General features: G+C 39.2%; 1 protein-coding gene across 5 annotated transcripts in view; it reads left to right on the top strand.

Moving 5' to 3' along the window:
• SEPTIN14 (septin 14) overlaps positions 1–8,214 on the top strand; it is a 92,678-nt gene extending 84,464 nt beyond the window's left edge. For 3 of the 5 annotated variants that reach the window (XM_072791311.1, XM_072791312.1, XM_072791315.1), the window contains one exon: positions 7,801–8,210. In XM_072791311.1, coding sequence (XP_072647412.1) covers positions 7,801–7,980 — 180 coding nt within the window. In that variant the 3' untranslated portion in view covers positions 7,981–8,210. Of the gene's footprint in view, positions 1–7,800 lie in introns of all 5 variants that reach the window. The other 2 variants (XM_072791313.1, XM_072791310.1) reach the window with 2 other exon arrangements.
• Positions 8,215–19,404: the final 11,190 nt, after the last annotated feature.

Raw genomic sequence — 19,404 nt, 5'->3', positions numbered from 1 at the left:
CTGACAAGGAAAGTGGAGGCTCACAAGTAAACTTTTAAAGCACATCTAGCCGATAGATTAGTCAGAATTCAAAATTACAACTTTACAATTTTCAAATACTTAAAAACTGAGACGCTTGTACATTTCCCACATTACTAGAGATCATCTTTCTTTTCATTTTTTAAAGGCTTTTATTTTAATTTCAGTCAGTTGACATACAGTGTTATATTATTTTCAGGTGTACAATATAGTGATTCAACACTTCCATATGCCACCCTGTGCTCATCACAACAACTGCAATCCTTAATTCCCATCACTTATTTAACCCATCCTCCCCAGTTCTTCCCCTCTGGTAAATATCAGTTTGTTATCTATAATTAAGAGTCTATTTCTTTCTTTTCTTCAAAAAATTGTTAGTTAACATAGAGTGCAATATTGGTTTCTGGAGTAGAATTCAGGGATTCACTATCTACATGCAACACCCAGTGCTCATCACAGCAAGTGTCCCCTTTAATAGCTATCGCTCATCTAGCCCAATTCCCAACTACCTCCATCCATTAACCCTGTTTATTCTAGAACACTAAGAGTCACTAATGTCTTGTTTCCCTCACTCCCTTTTTTCTTTTCCCTTTTCCCATATGTACATCTGTTTTTTTTATATTCCACATATGAGGGAGATCATGTTACCTGTCTTTCTCTGACTTAATTCACTTAGCATAATACACTCCAGCTTTATCTAACTCATTGCAAATGGCAAAAATTCATTCTTTTTGATGGCTGAGTAGTATTCTATTGCATGTATATACCACTTCTTTATCCATTCATGAGTTGATAGATATTTGGCTGCTCTCTGATTTTAGCTATTGCTGAAAATACTGCTAAAACACCAGAATTCATGTAACCCTTTGAGCCTGTATTTTTTTCTTTTGGGTAAATACTGAGTAGTGCAATTGCTGGGTCACAGGGTAATTCTATTTTTAACTTTTTGAGAAAACTCATACTCTTTTCCAGAGTGGCTACACCAGTTTGCATTTCTGCCAACAGTGCAAGAGGGTTCCCCTTTCTCTGCATCCTCACAACCTCTGCATCCTCTATTTTCCAGAATTCCTGCACCAGTGTGGATTCCTATCAAAACTGTAAAAGGGTTCCACTTTCTCTGCATCCTTTCCCCATCTCTTATTTCCCAGGTTGCTAAATTTATCCATCCTGAATGGTTTGAGGTAGTATTTCATTGTGGTTTTGATTTTTCTCTAATGATGAGTGATGTTTCATGTCTGTTGGCCATTTGTATGTCTTCTTCGGAGAAATGTCTGTTCATGTCACTTGCCCATTTCTTGACTGGATTTTTGTGTTTTTTTTGGCTTTGAGTTGATAAGTTCTTAATAGATTTTGGATAATAGACCTTTATCAGATATATCATTTGCGAACATCTTCTTCCATTCTGTAGGTTGCCTTTTAGTTTGGTTGATTATTTCCTTTGCTGTGCAGAAGCTTTTCATCCTGATGCAGCCCCAATAGTTTTTGCTTTTGTTTTCATTGCCTCTGGAGACATGTCTAGGAAGAAGTTGTTGCAGCTGAGGTCAAAGAAGATGCTGCCTGTGTTTTTTTGTAGGATTTGATGGAATCACATTTAGGTCTTTCATCCATTTTGAGTGTAAATTTATCTTTGTGTATGGTGTAAGAAAGTGGTCCAGTTTCATTCTTATGCATGCGGCTGTCCAATTTTCCCAACACCATTTATTGAAGAGACTGTCTTTTTTTCCAGTGCATTTTCTTTCCTGATTTGTCAAGGATTAGTCGACTATAAATTTGAGGGTCAATTTCTTGGTTCTCTATTCCATTCCATTGATCTATGTGTCTGTTTTTATGCCAATACCACACTGACTTGATGATCACAGCTTTGTAATAGAGCTTGAAGTCCAGAATTGTGATACCTCCAGCTTTGGTTTTCTTTTTCTACATTCCTTTGGTTATTTGATTCCATACAAATTTTAGGACTGTTCTTGCTCTGTGAAAAATACTGGTGGTAATTTGATCAGGATTACATGGAAGGTGTAGATTGCTTTGGGTAGCAGAGACATTTTAACAATATTTGTTCTTCCAATCCATAGCATGGAATGGTTTTCCATTTCTTTATGTCTTCCTCAATTTCATTCATAGTGTTCCATAGTGTTCAGAGTACAGAAATTTTATCTCTTTGGTTAGGTGTAATTCCTAGGTATGTTATACTTTTTAGTACACTTTAAATGGCATCAATTGCTTTATTCCCCTTTCTGTGCTTCATTGTTGGCATATAGAAATGCAACAGATTTCTGTACATTGATTTATATCATGCCAGATTACTGAATTACTGTATCAGTTCTAGCAATTTTTTTTGGTGGAGTCTTTTGGGTTTTCTTCATAGAGTAAGTATGATGCCATTTGTGAATAGTGAAAGTTTGGCTGCTTCTTGGCCAATTTGGATGTCTTTTATTTCTTTTTTGTTGTCTGATTGTTGAGGCTAGGACTTCCAGTATTATGTTGAACAACAGTTGTGACAGTGTACATCTCAGGCATGTTCACGATCTTAGGGGGAAAGCTCTCTGTTTTCCCCATCGAGGATGATATTAGCTGAGGTTCTTTCATATATACCCTTTATGATGTTAGGTTATGTGCCCTCTATCCCTATTTTATAGAGAGTTTTAACAAGAAATTATGCTGTAGTTTGTCAAGTGCTTTTTATGCATCTTTTGAGAGGGTTATGTCACTATTATCCTTTCATTAATGTGGTTTATCACATTGATTGATATGTGGATGTTGAACCCCCAATGCAGCCCAGGGATAAATTCTACTTAGTTGAGGTGAATAATTCTTTTATTATACCATTTGATCCAGTTAGCTAGTGTCTTGTTGAGAATTTTTGCAACCATGTTCATCAGGGATATTGGCCTGTCATTTTCATTTTTAGTGAGCCCTTTGTTTAGTTTTGGGATCAAAATGATGCTGGTCTTATAGAATGAGTTTGGAAGCTTCCCATACGTTTCTACTTTTCAGAACAGTTTCAGAAGTATAGGTATTGATTCTTTTCCTTTTTTTACATTTTTTAATTTGAATTCAATTTGCCAAACATAAAACAGTGCTCATCATACCAAGTTCCCACCTCAGTTCCTGTCACCAGTTACCCAATGCCCACCCACCTCACCTTCTGCAACCCTTTATTTGTTTCCCAGAGTTAGGAATCTCTCATTAGTTGTCTCCCTCATTAATTATTCCTATTCAGTTTTCCTTGTTTCCTTTATAATCCCTTTCACTATTTCTCATATTACCCATAGGAGTGAAACCATATGATGATTGCCTTTCTCCAATTGACTTCCTTCATATAGCATAACACCCTCCAGTTCCAACCATGTCGAAGCAAATGGTGGGTGTTCATCCTTTCTGATGGATGAGTAAAATTCCAATGTATGTATAAACCACATCTTCTCTATCCATTCATCTGTAGAAGGGCATTGAGGCTCCTTCCACAGTTTGGTTATTGTGGACATTGCTGCTATAAACATTGCGGGGGGGGGGGGGCAGGTGTTCTGACGTTTCAATGCATCTGTATCTTTGGGGTAAATACCCAGTAGTGTAATTGCTGGGTCATAGGGTAGCTCTATTTTTTAACTCTTTGAGGAACCTCCACACTGTTTTCCAGAGTGGCTATATCAGTTCCCATTCCCACCAACAGTGCAAAAGGGTTTCCCTTTCTCTACATCCTCTCCAACATTTATTGTTTCCTGTCTTGTTAACTTTTGCCATTCTCACTGGGGTGAGGTGGGATCTCACTGTGGTTTTGATTAGTATTTCCCTTATGCCAAGTGATGCAGAGCATTTTCTCATATGCTTGTTGGCCATGTGTAGGTCTTCTTTGAAGAAATTTCTGTTCATGTCTTCTGCCCATTTCATGATTGGATTGTTTGTTTTTTGGGTGTTGAGTTTGATAAGTTCTTTATAGATCTTGGATACTAGCCCTTAATCTGATATGCCATTTGTAAATATCTTCTCCCATTCTGTAGGTTGTCTTTTTTAAAATTTTATTTATTTATGATAGTCACACACACACAGAGAGAGAGAGAGAGAGAGAGAGAGAGAGGCAGAGGGAGAAGCAGGCTCCATGCACCGGGAGCCCGACATGGGATTCAATCCCGGGACTCCAGGATCGCGCCCTGGGCCAAAGGCAGGCGCCAAACCGCTGCGCCACCCAGGGATCCCTGTAGGTTGTCTTTGAGTTTTGTTGACTGTTCCTTTGCTGTGCAGAACCTTTTATCCTGAATAAGTCCCAATAGTTCATTTTTGCTTTTGTTTCCCTTGCCTTCATAGATGTCTTTTGCAAGAAGTTGCTGTGGCCAAGTTCAAAAAGGGTGTTGCCTCTAGGATTTTGATAGATTCTTGGCTCACAGTTAGATCTTTCATCCATTTTTAGTTTATCTTTGTGTCTGGTGAAAAGGAATGGTCCAGTTTCATTTGTTTGCAGGTGGCTGTCCAATTTTCCCGGCACCATGTATTGAAGAGACAGTAACTTTTTAGTGGATAGTCTTTCCTGCTTTGTTTAATATTATTTGATCATAGAGTTCAGGATTCATTCCTGGGTTCTTTATTCTGTTCTATTGATCTATGTGTCTGTTTTAGTGCCAGTACCACACTGTCTTGATGATCACAGCTTTGTAGTACAACCTGAAATCTGGCATTGTGATCCACCAGCATTGGTTTTCTTTTTCAATATTCCTCTGGCTATTTGGCATCTTTTTTGACTCCACACATATCTTAAGATGATTTGTTTCAACTCTCTGAAGAAAGTCCATGGTATTTTGATAGGGATTACTTTGAATGTGTAAATTGCCCTGGGTAGCATTTGACATTTTCACAATATTAATTCTTCCAATCCATGGCATGGAATATTTTTCCATCTCTTTGTGTCTTCCTCAATTGCTTTCAGAAGTTTTCTGTAGTTTCTTTTAAAGATTCTATTTATTTATTCATGATAGACAGAGAGAGACAGAGAGAGGGAGGCAGAGGAGGAGGAGAAGGAGGAGGAGACACAGGCAGAGGGAGAAGCAGGCTTCATGTAAGGAGCCCGATGTGGGACTCGATCCTGTGACTCTGGGATCATGCCTTGGGCTGAAGGCAGGTGCTAAACCACTGAGCCACCCAGGGATCCCCTGTGCCCTAGTTTTTAAGGTATACATCTTTTACCTCTTTGGTTAGGTTTATTCCTGGGTATCTTATGCTTTTGGGTGCAATTGTAAATGGGATTAACTCCTTAATTTCTCTTTCTTCAGTGTCATTGTTAGTGTATAGAAATGCCACTGATTTCTGGGCATTGATTTTGTATCCTGCCACACTGCCGAATTGCTGGATGAGTTCTAGTAATCTTGGGGTGGAGTCTTTTGGGCTTTCTTGTTCTTGTACAGTATCATGTCATCTGTGAAGAGGGAGAGTTTTACTTCTTCTTTGCCAATTTGAATGCTTTTTATTTCTTTTTGTGGTCTGATTGCTGAGGCTAGAACTTATATGCTATGTTGAATAGCAGTGGTGAGAGTGGACATCCCTGTCGTGTTCCTGATCTTAGGGGAAAGGCTCTTAGTTTTTCTACATTGAGAATAATATTTGCTGTGGGCTTTTCGTAGATGGCTTTTAAGATGCTGAGGAATGTCCCTCTATCCCTACACTATCAAGAGTTTTGATCAGGAATGGATGCTGTATTTTGTCAAATGCTTTCTCTGCATCTTTTAGGAGGATCCTAAGGGTCTTGTTTTGTCTCTTGTTGATATGATCTATTACATTGATTGTTTTATGAATGTTGAACCAGGCTTGCATCCCAGGGATAAATCCCACTTGGTCATGGTGAATAATCTGAATGTACTGTTGGATCCTATTGGCTAGTATCTTGTTTAGAATTTTTGCATCTGTGTTCATCAGGGATATTGGTCTATAATTCTCCTTTTAGGTGGAGTCTTTGGTTTTGGAATCAGGGTGATGCTGGTCTCATAAAATGGGTTTAGAAGTATTCCATCCCTTTCTAGCTTTCGGAGCAGCTTTAGTAGAATAGGTATTTTTTCTTCTTATATGTTTGATAGAATTTCCCTGGGAAGCCATCTGGCCCTGGACTTTTGTGTCTTGGGATGTTTTTGATGACTGCTTCAATTTCCTCCCTGGTTATTGGCCTGTTCAAGTTTTCTATTTCTTCCTGTTCCTGTTTTGGTAATTTGTGGATTTCCAGAAATGCATCCATTTCTTCTAGATTGCCTAATTTATTGGCATATAGCTGCTCATAATAAGTTTTTTAAATCGTTTGTATTTCCTTTGTATTGGTTGTGATCTCTCCTTTTTCATTCATGATTTCATTAATTAGAGTCTTTTCTCTTTTGTTTTTAATAAGGTTGGCTAATGGTTTATCTATATTATTAATTTTTTCAAAGAACCAACTCCTGGTTTTATTGATCTGTTCTACAGTTCTTCTCATGTTTAAGTGAAGGCTTTTCTCATTGATTTTACCCTTATTTATACATACCACACTCTCATATCCCCAGATCTTTCACTTGTGTGTAGATATTCATTTCCTTCTCAGGCATGAAAATGTAATTAAGAGACATGCAGCTTCAGCAGAGGAAAAATAATTTTTATTTAAAACCATGGATCTCAAACTTTGCTGCACATTAGTCACCTGAGGAATTTCTAATAGTGGTGATGCTCAGGTTTCCACTCCAGAGAGTGTGATGCAACTGACCTGTGTGCATCCTATGCTTTGGGAAACTTGCAACCTTACCAAATTATTATAATGGCCATTTAGAGTTGAGAACCACTAGTCTTAACATGCTTGTGTTCTTCACAGCCATATAAGCCAGCTAATTAATATTGTGGCAGTTTAAACTCCTAGTCTGTTTCTCAAAAAGTTAACTGAAAATAAGTTTTCCCTCATACTTTTTATGCCATACTAGCCATAGCTTTAAAAATCATACTTCCTCTGATGTATACAAGCAATCTTTTTTTTAAAGAACCCTGATTTTTTAAAAAAATTTTATTTACGTATTCATGGAGACACACACAGAGAGAGAGGGAGAGACACAGGCAGAGGGAGAAGCAGTCTCCATGCAGGGAGCCCGATGCGGGACCTGATCCCGGGGCTCCAGGATCACGCCCTGGGCTGGAGGCAGTGCTAAACCCGCTGAGCCACCAGGGCTGCCCACAAGCAATCTTTATATTGAATGAAGTCATGCTAAAAAATCCAGGGCTTTCTTTAATGGAAACTAAGATGATATTATCTGCTTCTTATAGTTAATTAGGCTCATTTTAAGTCCCAAAGATTATAAAAGCAAATAAAAGTAACTGAATGAGGTTTTTGTTTCTTCCTATAATTATGCTAACCTTACTTAACTGAGGAAATTATCTGACTTTCTTTCAAAATACCTTCACCAAATAAAGTGTCAAGAAATATTTTATATTCCATGTCATATTTTAATGTATGTATTTTTAGTGGACATGAATCTATCAAATTTTACTCAAAGAAGTTTATGGGAAATTGTAGAGTTAAAAATATATACCTCATTAGGAAAATTTTCTACAATTGAGTGTTTTTCATAACTGTGTTTTATTACATTTGGTTCAATGGTTAAAATTAAAAGTAAGAAGGAAATTCCATATCTAATTTTTTACTTTAAATATGAAAATTTGAGGCAATTAAGATCAAGCTCTATTTTAATGACTAGGTTATGTTTGATAACCAGTAGGAAAGACAAGCATGTTCCTGGGCATGTTCTACCATAGTGTGCTTTGAGTCACAACTGCACGTTTGTTTCACAGCTACAGAAAAAGTTTGATCATCTTAAAAGAGTCCAACAAGAGGAGACAATGAAACTTGAGGAGGAGAGAAGACAACTGGAAGAAGAAATAATAGATTTTTATAAAATGAAGGCTGTTTCTGAAACATTACAGACTCAAGTGTGCACCAACATAAAGAAAGAGAAAGATCGTAAGAAATAGTCCTCTCTTACTATTCTGTGCATTGTAGAACCCTATCATGCTCAGTTCTACATTCCTATGAGATTACCTTCATAGTACTTAATTGTACTAATTTTTAAAATTTGTATTCTTATTGTATATATTCCCCAACTAGAATGTTAACTCCTCAAGAGCAGGTACCCTGATCATCTTGTTGGATTCTGTATCCTCAGTGTTTACAATAAAGTTTCCATTCAATAAATATTTGCTAAAAAGAAAAAAATAATCATTTTTAAAGACTATTTATTTATTTATTTATTTATTCATGACAGACTCAGAGAGAGAGAGAGAGGCAGAGACACAGGCAGAGGGAGAAGCAGGCTGCATGCAGGGAGCCTGACATGGGACTCGATCCTAGGACTCCAGGATCATGCCCTGGGCCAAAGGCGGTGCCAAACCATTGGGCCACAGGGGCTGCCCAGAAAAAAAACAATCAAAAGAATATATAGCACAGTGTAAGTAATGTAGATTAGCTATGGGATTTTTTTTTTTACCATAACTCCGGCTATGATTCCAGTGCACACTTTTTAACATATCTAAATATACAAGTAGGAGATTTTTTAAAAAAGAAGTAGGAGATTTGTTCATGAGCCATATGCATAAAATATGGTATAAAAAGCTAATCTTAGGAGAGAGTAGTTAAGATGGTGAAGAAGTAGGGAGATTCTGGGCTTTCCCTGTCACTTAAACACAGCCATATTGAGGTCAGATCACTTGGAATACCCAGGACATTGATCCGAGGATTGGAAGAAGGATCTCCACAGTTTGAGGGAGACAGCATGGCAGGTGAGAGGTACATGGAAGTGAATTAGGGAGATAAAAACTTTTGTGCTGCAGAGGAGACAGAACTGTTTCCACAAAGAGAGAAAAGGGAGAGTGGGATAGAGGAATTAAAAGAGTGAGGTATTGGGTTCTCACAAGAAGAAAACCTCTTGGACCAAGACTGAGGAGCTTGGAAACTGAGTGGCATTAATGTTTCACAGTGTGTGGAGCTCACACTCAGAGGTTTTGAAAGCATGTGACTTTCATAGGAGCAGACCTGTAACATGCACTCCGGAGAGAAGGAGGGCTCTGGTCTTGGAATGCACACAGAATGGTGTAGGGATCACCAGGGTAACAGAGATTGTTCCCCCTCCTGCAGTACATTTGGAAGAGGGTATATTGCTTCTCCAAGGAAAAAGATCCTGCAGGTACCAGCAAATGGCCTTTCATAAGCAGGGGACAAAGGCGAGGGCAGAGGGTGGATATTCTGGTCACTACTTTTTGAGGTGGACATATCATAGCTTCTGAGCACTATAAAGGCAGAAGACTGATTTTCTGGGGCAAAGGGCACTAGTCAGAGCACAGCTAAGCTCTAATCCAGAAAAAGGAGTAGATCTGAGTGGTTGGCTCCTTTAAGATTTGGAGTTTTGAATCCCAGCCCTGCCAAAGATAAAATGCAGAAGTGGGCTCTGGGTGTGCTAACAGCTTTCACTCTTCTGTGATGGCTTCCTGAACAGCAAGCAATGTGTGATCCCATCTGAGGAAGAGAGAAGGGAATTTCACCATTTTACTCCTGCTACCAACACAGACATCAGAGAGCAACAAAGTGGCCACCAGTGGAGGTGGGAGCTGCTTATATCAATCCCAACTATCCCCCCATCCTTTCTTGGCAACTGTTTTGTTTTTTTTTCTACAAGGGCAGGATTGACTCTGAGCCAGCACAGAAGGCCTCTCCTGCAGAAGACCAAACAGGCAGCAGGCCACATGCACCGAGTCTATTAATCATGCAGTGCTTCAAAGCATCCCTTCAATTCTGGTAGAAATAGCCAGACTGTGTGTGTGTGTGTGCATGTGTGCGTGTGTGTGTGTGTGCGCGCGTGTGTGTGTGTATTATATAAAGGGCTGTATATATATATATATATATGTACACACACACATATATATTCTTTTTACTAATTCTTTTGTCTCTTCTCTTTGGAATCAGGCTTATAGTTTTATGTGTGCTTGTTAGTCTGTGTTTAAATTTCTTTTTCTCATTTTTCTTTGGATCAGGCTTCTTTTTTTCTTTGCTTTATTTTTCCTTTCTTTTTCTTTGGAATCAAGCTAATTGTTTTGATTGTCTGTTTGGTTTTCTTTGTTCTCTTTCCTTTCCTTTTTTTGAGCAGGCTTTCCTTTTTCTCTTTTATCCCTCTCTCTCTTTTCTTTCTTTCCAGGATTTTTTTTTCAACAAACAAATCAAAGTATACTTACATAAATTAAAGGTCCAAGAACTCTCCATTGCAAATGAGGAAGAACTCTGCAGAGGACTGACCAAGTTATCAGCTAGGAATACTTCATACAGCAAGGCCTTCATTTAGAAGAGAAGGAAGATGAAGAGTTTCCAGGGCAAAAAGAAACTAAATGAGTTCATGACCACTAAGCAAGCCCTGCAGGAAATTAGAGGGGACACTTTGAACAGAAAGAGAGACAAAAGGTAACAAAGACAAGAAAGGAACAGAGACAATCTACAGGAACAGGGACTTTACATGTAATACAGTGGCACTAAATTCATATCTTTCAATAATTACTCTGAATGTACATGGACACAATATTCCAAGCAAAAGACACAGGGCATCAGAATGGATAAAAAAATAAGACTACTTTCCATGCTGTTTACAAGAGACTCATTTAGACCCAAAGACACCTCCAGATTGAAAGTGAAGGGACATGGGCAGCCCAGGTGGCTCAGAGGTTTAGCGCTGCCTTTGGCCCAGGGCATGACTCTGGAGACCCAGGATCAAGTCCCAAATCGGGCTCCCTGCGAGGAGCCTGCTTCTCCTTCTGCCTGTGTCTCTGCTTCTCTTTCTCTCTATGTCTCTCATGAATAAATAAATAAAATCCTTAAAAAAAAAGTGAAGGGGCAGAGAACCATCTATCATGTTAATGGACATCAAAAGAAAGCTGCAGTAGCCATCCTTATACCAGGAAAACTAGATTTTAAAACAAGGACTGTAATAAGAGATGAAGAAGGGCACTATATCTTAATATAGGGTTATTTCCAAAAGGAAGATATAACAGTTGCAAATTTTTATGCCCCTAACTTGGGAGCAGCCAAATATATACATCAATCTAATAATTCATATTAAAAAATCCATTGATAATAATACAATAATAGTAGAGGACTTTAACACCCTGCTCACAACAATGGACAGATCACCTCAGCAGAACAACAAGGAAACAAGGGTTTTGAATGCCACACTGCACCAGATGGACTTAGCAGATATATTCAGAGCATTTCATCCAACATCAACAGAATACACATTCTTTTTGAGTGCACATGGAAAATTCTCCAAAATAGATCACATCTTGGGTCACAAATCAGGACTCAACTGGTCCAAAGAGATTGAGAGCATACAATATGTAGTTTCAGACCGTAATGCTATGAAATTTGGAGTCAACCACAAGAAAAAAGTTGGAGGGATCACAAATAACTGCAGGTTAATAAACATCCTCCTAAAAAATTAATAGGTCAAAAGTAAATTAAAGAAAGACATAAAAATACATGGAAGCAAATGAAAATGAAGAAATGATATTCCAAAACATTTGAGGCATGCAAAGGTGACCCTAAGGGAGAAGTATATAGCAGTACATACCGATCTAAGAAGCAAAAGAAGTCTCAAATACACAACGTAATCTTACACCTAAAGAAGCTGGAAAAAAACAGCAAATAAAGCCTAAATCCAGCAGAATAGGGGACATAAAAAAGATTTGAGAAGTAAACAATAATATAAAATTTTAAAAGCCAGTAGAACACATCCACCAAACTAGGAACCAGTTATTTGCAGGAATTAACCAAATTGACAATCCCCCCTAGTCACACTTATCTAAAAGAAAAGAGAAAAGGCCCAAATAAATAAAATCACAACCACACCAAAGACATACAATTGTGGGAGAATACTATGAGCAAATGTATGGCAACAAATTAGGCAATCTAGAAGAAATGTATGCAGTCCTAGAAACATATAAACTTCTAAAACTAACAAAACTCAAACAAGTAGAAATAGAACAGCTGAACAGATCCATAAACAGCAAAGAAATTGAAGCAGTCATCAAAATTCTCCCAACAAACAATATTCTAGGACTGGATGGATTCCCAGGGGAATTCTACCAGACATTTAAGAAAGAATTAATATTATTTTTCTGAATATATTCCAAAGAACAAAAATGGAAGGCAAACTTCCAAACTCATTCTATGAAGCCAGCATCACCTTGATCCTGAAACTAAAGACCCCACTTTAAAGGAAAATTGCAGTCCAATATCCCTGGTGAATATAATTCAAAAATTCAGAACAAGATTCTACCTAATATGATGCAACAGTACATTAAAATGATTATTCATCACGATCAAGTGGCATTTATTCCTGCACTGCAGGTGTGGTTAAACACCAACAAAACATTCAGTGTGACACACCACATCAATAAAGAAAGGAAAAGAATCATATAATTCTCTCAATGGATTCAGAAAAAGCATTTGGCAAAATACAGCATACTTTCTTGAAAAAATTCAGTGTAGGGATAGTAGGAACATATCTCAACATTATAAAGGTCAGATGCAAAAGACCTTCAGCTAATATCTTACTCAATGGGGAGGAACAGGATAAGGATGTCCACTCATCACTGTTGTTGAAGTTAGTACTTGGTGACCTAGTCTTGGCCATTAGACAACAAAGAGAAATCAAAGGTATTCAGAAGAGGAGAGAAGTTAAACTTTCATTCTTTGCAGATGACATGATACTCTATGTAGCAAACCCAAAAGATTCCACCAAAAAATTTCTAGAACTGTTAAAGGAATTCAGCAAAGTCGCATGGTATAAAATCAATGCACAGAAGTCTGTTGAATTTCTATATACCAACAATAAAACAGAAGAAAAAGAAACCAAGGAATTAATCCCATTTACAATTGCACCAAATAACATGAGATACCTAGGAATAAACCTAACCAAAGAGGTAAAGGTGTGCTCTGAAAACTGTAGAACACTTATGAAAGAAATTGAGGAAGATACAAAGAAATGGAGAAATATTCCATGCTCATGGATTGGAAGAATACATGTCCTTAAAGTTTCTATGCTACCCAGGGCAATTTACACGTTCAGTGCAATCCCTATCAAAATACCAGTAGCATTTCTCAAAGAGCTGGAACAAACAAGTCTAAAATTTGTATGGAACCAGAAAAGACCCCAAGTATCCAAAGGAATGTTGGAAAAGAAATGCAAAGCTATGGGCATCACAATGCCTGACTTCAAGCTGTCTCACAAAGCTGTGATCATCAAGACAGTGTGGCACTGGTACAAAAACAGACATGTAGATCAATGGAACAGAATCGGAACCCAGAAATGGACTCTCAACTCTATGGTGAACTCATTTTCAACAGAGTAGGAAAAGATCCAATGGAAGAAATCTCTTCAACAAATAGTGTTCAGAAATCTGGGCAGCCATATGCACAGGAAAGAAATTGGTCCACTTTCTAACACCAAACACAAAAATAAACTCAAACTGTATGAAAGACCTAAACGTGTGACCAGAATCCATCCACATTCCAGAGGGGAACACAGACAGTAAACTATTTGCCCTCAGCCGAAAAACTTCTTCCTAGACACATCTGCAGAGGCAAGGGGAAAGAAAGCAAAAATTTAAGTATTGGGACTTCATAGGGATAAAGTCTTCTGCACGGCAAAGGAAACAGTCAGCAAAACTAAAAGGCAGCCTACAGAATGTGAGAAGATATGTTCAAATGACATATCAGAAAAAGGGCTAGAATCCAAAATCTATTAAGAACTTATCAGACTCAACACCCAAAGACAAGAGGGCGGGGCAAGATGGAGGAAGAGTAGGGTCTCCAAGTCTCCTGTCCCCACCAACTTACCTAGATTACTTTCAAATCATCCCAAAAACCTACGAATTCGGTCTGAGTTAAAGACAGAATAGCTGGAACGCTACAGAGAGAGGAGTTTGCACTTTTAACAAAGTAGGAAGACTGAAACAAGTAAAAATAAATAAAAAAGAATCCAGTGGGAGAGGGGCCACCGCGAGGGGCCGGGCTAAAGGCAGGCTGCGAGAGCCTCCAGGACAGGAAAGCCCAGGCCCAGAGGAGAAACTTTAAAAATCTTCCCAGATGGAAAGGCGCCCACAGGGAACTCGGGCAGGAGCCCAGGAGGGGCAGTGGAGCCCCCAGGTTCCCGGAGTCCCTAACAGAGGAGGGGCGCCCCCGGGAAAAGCAGCCACATGCCGCAGGCCAAGCTCCCTAAAGGGCTAGAGTGCGCCCTTCAGGGCCCCGGGAGCGGCTCAGGGGGTGGTTCCGGATGGAGGGGCTGCGCAGCTGCGGGAGCCCGATTCCAGAAGCACAGGCCCTGGATACCTGGGCTCTGGGGGACATAGCCCAGGATCCTGCCTCCCCCAGAACAGGTGGAGACCGGGAGGGCCCAGGACAGCGAGGACGCTCCTGCTGCCGGGTGGCCCCAGGCTGTGCAGATCAGTGTCAAGCCCCCGGAGCATCCAGGCCAGTCCGGACTGGGAGACTGTGGTAGTTACTGCTGGAACTGACTCTGAGGCTGGAGAGCTGTCAGCCGCCACTGTTGTTTCTCCTTTTGTCACCCTGTGCCTGAGACTGAGTGGGGCCGTGAGGGAACAGATGTTGCACAGGATAAACATCTCCCACTGAGCTGTGCACCTGGCAGGGGGCGGAGCAGCTCCCCCAGGTGCACACACCTTGAGAATCAGTAGAGTATCCCCTCCCCCAGAAGACCAACTGGAAGGACAGGGAAAGAACAAGTTCTTCACAGAGCAGTGATGGAAAGCTCCAGGGAAAGTTGAGAGATTTACAGTATATAGAACCAGAGGATAGAACTCCTTGTTTTGTTTTAGTTTTTGCTTTCTGTTCTTTGCTTTTTTGTTTGTTTTTTCTCCTTTGTTTCTCTTTTTTTCTTCCTTTTTCGAGTACAACTGGTTTTTAGCCACTCTGCACTGAGCAAAATGACTATAAAGAAGAACTCACCACAAAAAAAAAGAATCAGAAACAGTACTCTCTCCCACAGAGTTACAAAATTTGGATTACAATTCAGTGTCAGAAAGCCAATTCAGAAGCACAATTATAAAGCTACTGATGGCTCTAGATAAAAGCATAAAGGATTCAAGAGACTTCATGACTGCATAATTTAGATCTAATCAGGCCAAAATTAAAAATCAATTGAATAAGATGCAATCCAAACTGGAGGTCCTAATGACGAGGGTTAATGAGGTAGAAGAATGAGAGAGTGACATAGAAGAAAAGTTGATGGCAAGGAAGCTAACCGAGGAGAAAAGAGAAAAAGAATTAAAAGAATATGAGGAGCACATGAGAAAATGCTCCGCATCACTTGCTATCAGGGAAATACAAATCAAAACCACAATGAGATACCACCTCACACCAGTGAGAATGGGCAAAATAAACAAGGCAGGAAACCACAAATGTTGGAGAGGATGCGGAGAAAGGGGAACCCTCTTACACTGTTGGTGGGAATGTGAACTGGTGCAGCCACTCTGGAAAACTGTGTGGAGTTTCCTCAAAGAGTTAAAAATAGATCTGCCCTAAGACCCAGCAACTGCGCTGCTGGGGATTTACCCCAAAGATACAGATGCAGTGAAATGCCGGGACACCTGCACCCCGATGTTTATAGCAGCAATGTCCACAATAGCTAAACTGTGGAAGGAGCCTCAGTGTCCATCAACAGATGAATGGATAAAGAAGATGTGGTTTATGTATACAATGGGATATTACTCAACCACTAGAAACGACAAATACCCATCATTTGCTTCGTCATGGATGGAACTAGAGGGTATTATGCTGAGTGAAATAAGTCAACCGGAGAAGGACAAACATTACATGGTCTCATTCATTTGGGGAATATAAAAAATAGTGAAAAGGAATAAAGGGGAAAGGAGAAAAATGAGTGGGAAATATCAGAAAGGGAGACAGAACATGAAAGACTCCTAACTCTGGGAAACGAACTAGGGGTGGTGGAAGGGGAGGTGGAGAGGGGTTGGGGGTGACTGGGTGACAGGAACTGAGGTGGGCACTTGACGAGATGAGGACTGGGTGTTATTCTATATGTTGGCAAATTGAACACCAATAAAAAATAAATTTATAAAAAAAGAATATGAGTAAAGGTTAAGGGCAATAAATGACAGCCTCAGAAGGAAAAATCTACGTTTAATTGGGGTTCCCAAGGGCATCGAAACGGATAGAGGACCAGGAAGTGTACTTGAACAAATCATAGCTGAAATCTTCCCTAACTTGGGCAGAGAAACAGGCATTCAGATCCAAGAGATACAGAGATCGCCCCTAAAATCAATAAAAGCAGTTCAACACCCCGACATTTAATAGTGAAACTTGCAAATTCCAAAGATAAAGAAAAGATCCTTAAAGCAGAAAAAGACAAGACATTCCTAACCTTTATGGGGAGAAGTATTAGGTTAACAGCAGACCTCTCCACAAAACCTGGCAGGCCTGAGAGGACTGGCAGGATATATTCAGGGCACTAAATGAGAAGAACATGCAGCCAGGAATACTCTATCCAGCAAGGCTCTCATTCAGAATAGAAGGAGAGATAAAGAGCTTCCAAGAAAGGCAGAAACTGAAAGAATATGTGACCACCAAACCAGCTCTGCAAGAAATATTGAGGGGGACTCTGTAAAAGAAAGAGGAACTCCAAAGAAACAATCCACAAAAACAGGGACAGAATAGGTATTATGATGACACTAAATTGATATCTTTCAATTGTAACTCTGAACGTGAATGGGCTAAATGATCCCATCAAAAGGTGCAGGGTTTCAGACTGGATTAAAAGCAAGACCCATCTATTTGCTGTCTACAAGAGATTCATTTGAGACCTAAGGACACCTCTTGCCTGAAAATTAAGGGGTGAAGAGCCATTTATCATTCAAATGGTCCTCAAAAGAAAGCAGGGGTAGCCATCCTTATATCAGATAAAGTTTATCCCAAAGACTGTATAAGAGATAAAGAGGGAAACAATATCATATTTAAAGGATCTATCCAACATGAAGACCTAACAATCATGAATATTTATGCCCCGAAAGTAGGAGCTGCCAAGTATAACAATTAGTAACCAAAGTTAAGACATACTTAGATAACAAACTTGTGGTCATCAAGAGAGTGTGGTACTGGCACAACCAGACACAAATCAATAGAACAGAATAGAGAATCCAGAAGTGAACCCTCAAATCTATGGTCAACTAATATTCAACAAAGCAAGAAAGTCTATCCACTGGAAAAAAAGACAGTCCCTTCAATAAATGGTGCTGAAAATTGGACATCCACATGCAGAAGAATGAAACTAGACCACTCTCTTGTGCCAGACACAAAGATAAACTCAAAATGGATGAAGGATCTCAATGTGAGACAAAAATCCATCAAAATCCTAGAGAACACAGGCAACACCTTTTTTGAATTTGGCCACAACAACTTCTTGCAAGATACATCTGGGAAGGCAAGGGAAACAAAAGCAAAAATTAACAATTGGGACTTAATCAGGATAAAAAGCTTCTGCATACCAAAAGAATGTCAACAAAACTAAAAGACAGCCTACAGAATGGGAGAAGATATTTGCAAATGACAGATCAGATAAAGGGCTAAGATCCAAGATCTATAAAGAACATATTAAACTCAACAGCAAAGAAACAAACAATCCAATCATGAAATGGGACAAGGACATGAACAGAAATCTCACAGAGGAAGACATAGACATGGCCAACAAGCACATGAGAAAATGATCCACATCACTGGCCCTCAGGGAAATACAAATCAAAACCGCAATGAGATATCACCTCACATCAGTGAGAATGGGGAAAATTAACAAGACAGGAAACAACAAATGTCCGAGAGGATGTGGAGAAAGGGGAACCCTCTTGCACTGTTGGTGGGAATGTGAACTGGTGCAGCCACTCTGGAAAACTGTGTGGAGGTTCCTCAAAGAGTTAAAAAAGTTATGCCGTATGACCTAGCAATTGCACTATTGGGGCTTTACCCCAAAGACACAGATGCAATGAAACACCGGGACACCTGCACCTCGATGTTTATAACAGCAATGTCCACAACAGCCAAACTGTGGAAAGAGCCTCGGTGTCCATCAAAAGATGAATGGATAAAGATGTGGTCCATATATACAATGGAGTATTACTCCGGCATTAGAAATGACAAATACCCACCATTTGCTTCAACGTGGATGGAACTGGAGGTATTATGCTGCATGAGGTACGTCATTCGGAGGAAGACAAACCTTATATGGTCTCATTCATTTGGAGAATATAAAAATTAGTGAAAGGGAATAAAGGGGAAAGGAGAGAAAATGAGTGAAAATATCAGTGAGGGTGACAAAACATGAGAGACACCTAACACTGGGAAACGAACAAGGGGGAGTGGAAAGGGAGGTGGGAGAGGGTTGGGGTAAGTGGGTGACAGGCACTGAGGGGGGCACTTCATGGGATGAGCACTGCGTGTTATGCTATACGTTGGCAAATTGAACACCAATAAAAAATAAATTTTTTTTAAAAAAAGAACGAAGCTAGTTAAAAGCTGGCTTCAAGACATAAAATGAAAACCCAACAAATTAGAAAGAAATATGTAAAATCAATGCTATTTGCAGATACACAATACCCTATATATACAAAAAACTAGACTCTAGAAAAATAAGTGAAAACTAATAATCTAATAAAGTTGCATGATACAATATTTTTTTAAAAAGACATACTTCGATAATAATACACTGGGAGGCTTGAACACGGCATTTTCTGTAAATGACAGATATTCTAAGCACATTTCCAAAAAAACAAGAGCTTTAAATGATACACTGGTTTAGATGGATTTCACAAATTTTTACAGAACTTTATATCCAAACACAACTGAATACATATTCTTCTCAAGTGCACATGGAACTTTCTCCAGAATAGACCACATCCTGGGTCACAAATCAGGTCTTAACTGATACCAAAGATTGGGATTGTCCCCTGCATATTTTCAGACCATAATGCTTTGAAACTAGAACTAATTCATGAGAAGAAATTTTGAAGAAACTCAAACACGTGGAGTATATCCCGCTAAACACGTGGAGTATATCCCGCTAAAATATGAAAGGGTCAACCAGAAAATTAAGGAAGAATTAAAAAGATTCATGGAAACTAATGAGAATGAAGATTCAACTGTTCAAAATCTTTGGGATACAGCAAAAGAAGTCCTGAAAGGGAAATATACCACAATACAAGATCCCTAAAAAACTAGAAAAAACTCAAATACAAAAGCTAACCTTGCACCTAAAGGAACTGGAGAAAGAACGGCAAATAAAGCCTACAACAATCAGAAAAAGAGAGCTAATAAAGATTCGAGCAGAACTCAAT

The sequence above is a fragment of the Canis lupus genome, chromosome 21 (assembly GCF_048164855.1).
Source record: "Canis lupus baileyi chromosome 21, mCanLup2.hap1, whole genome shotgun sequence".
NCBI lineage: Eukaryota > Metazoa > Chordata > Mammalia > Carnivora > Canidae > Canis > Canis lupus.
This window is presented reverse-complemented; position numbering and strand designations above follow the sequence as displayed.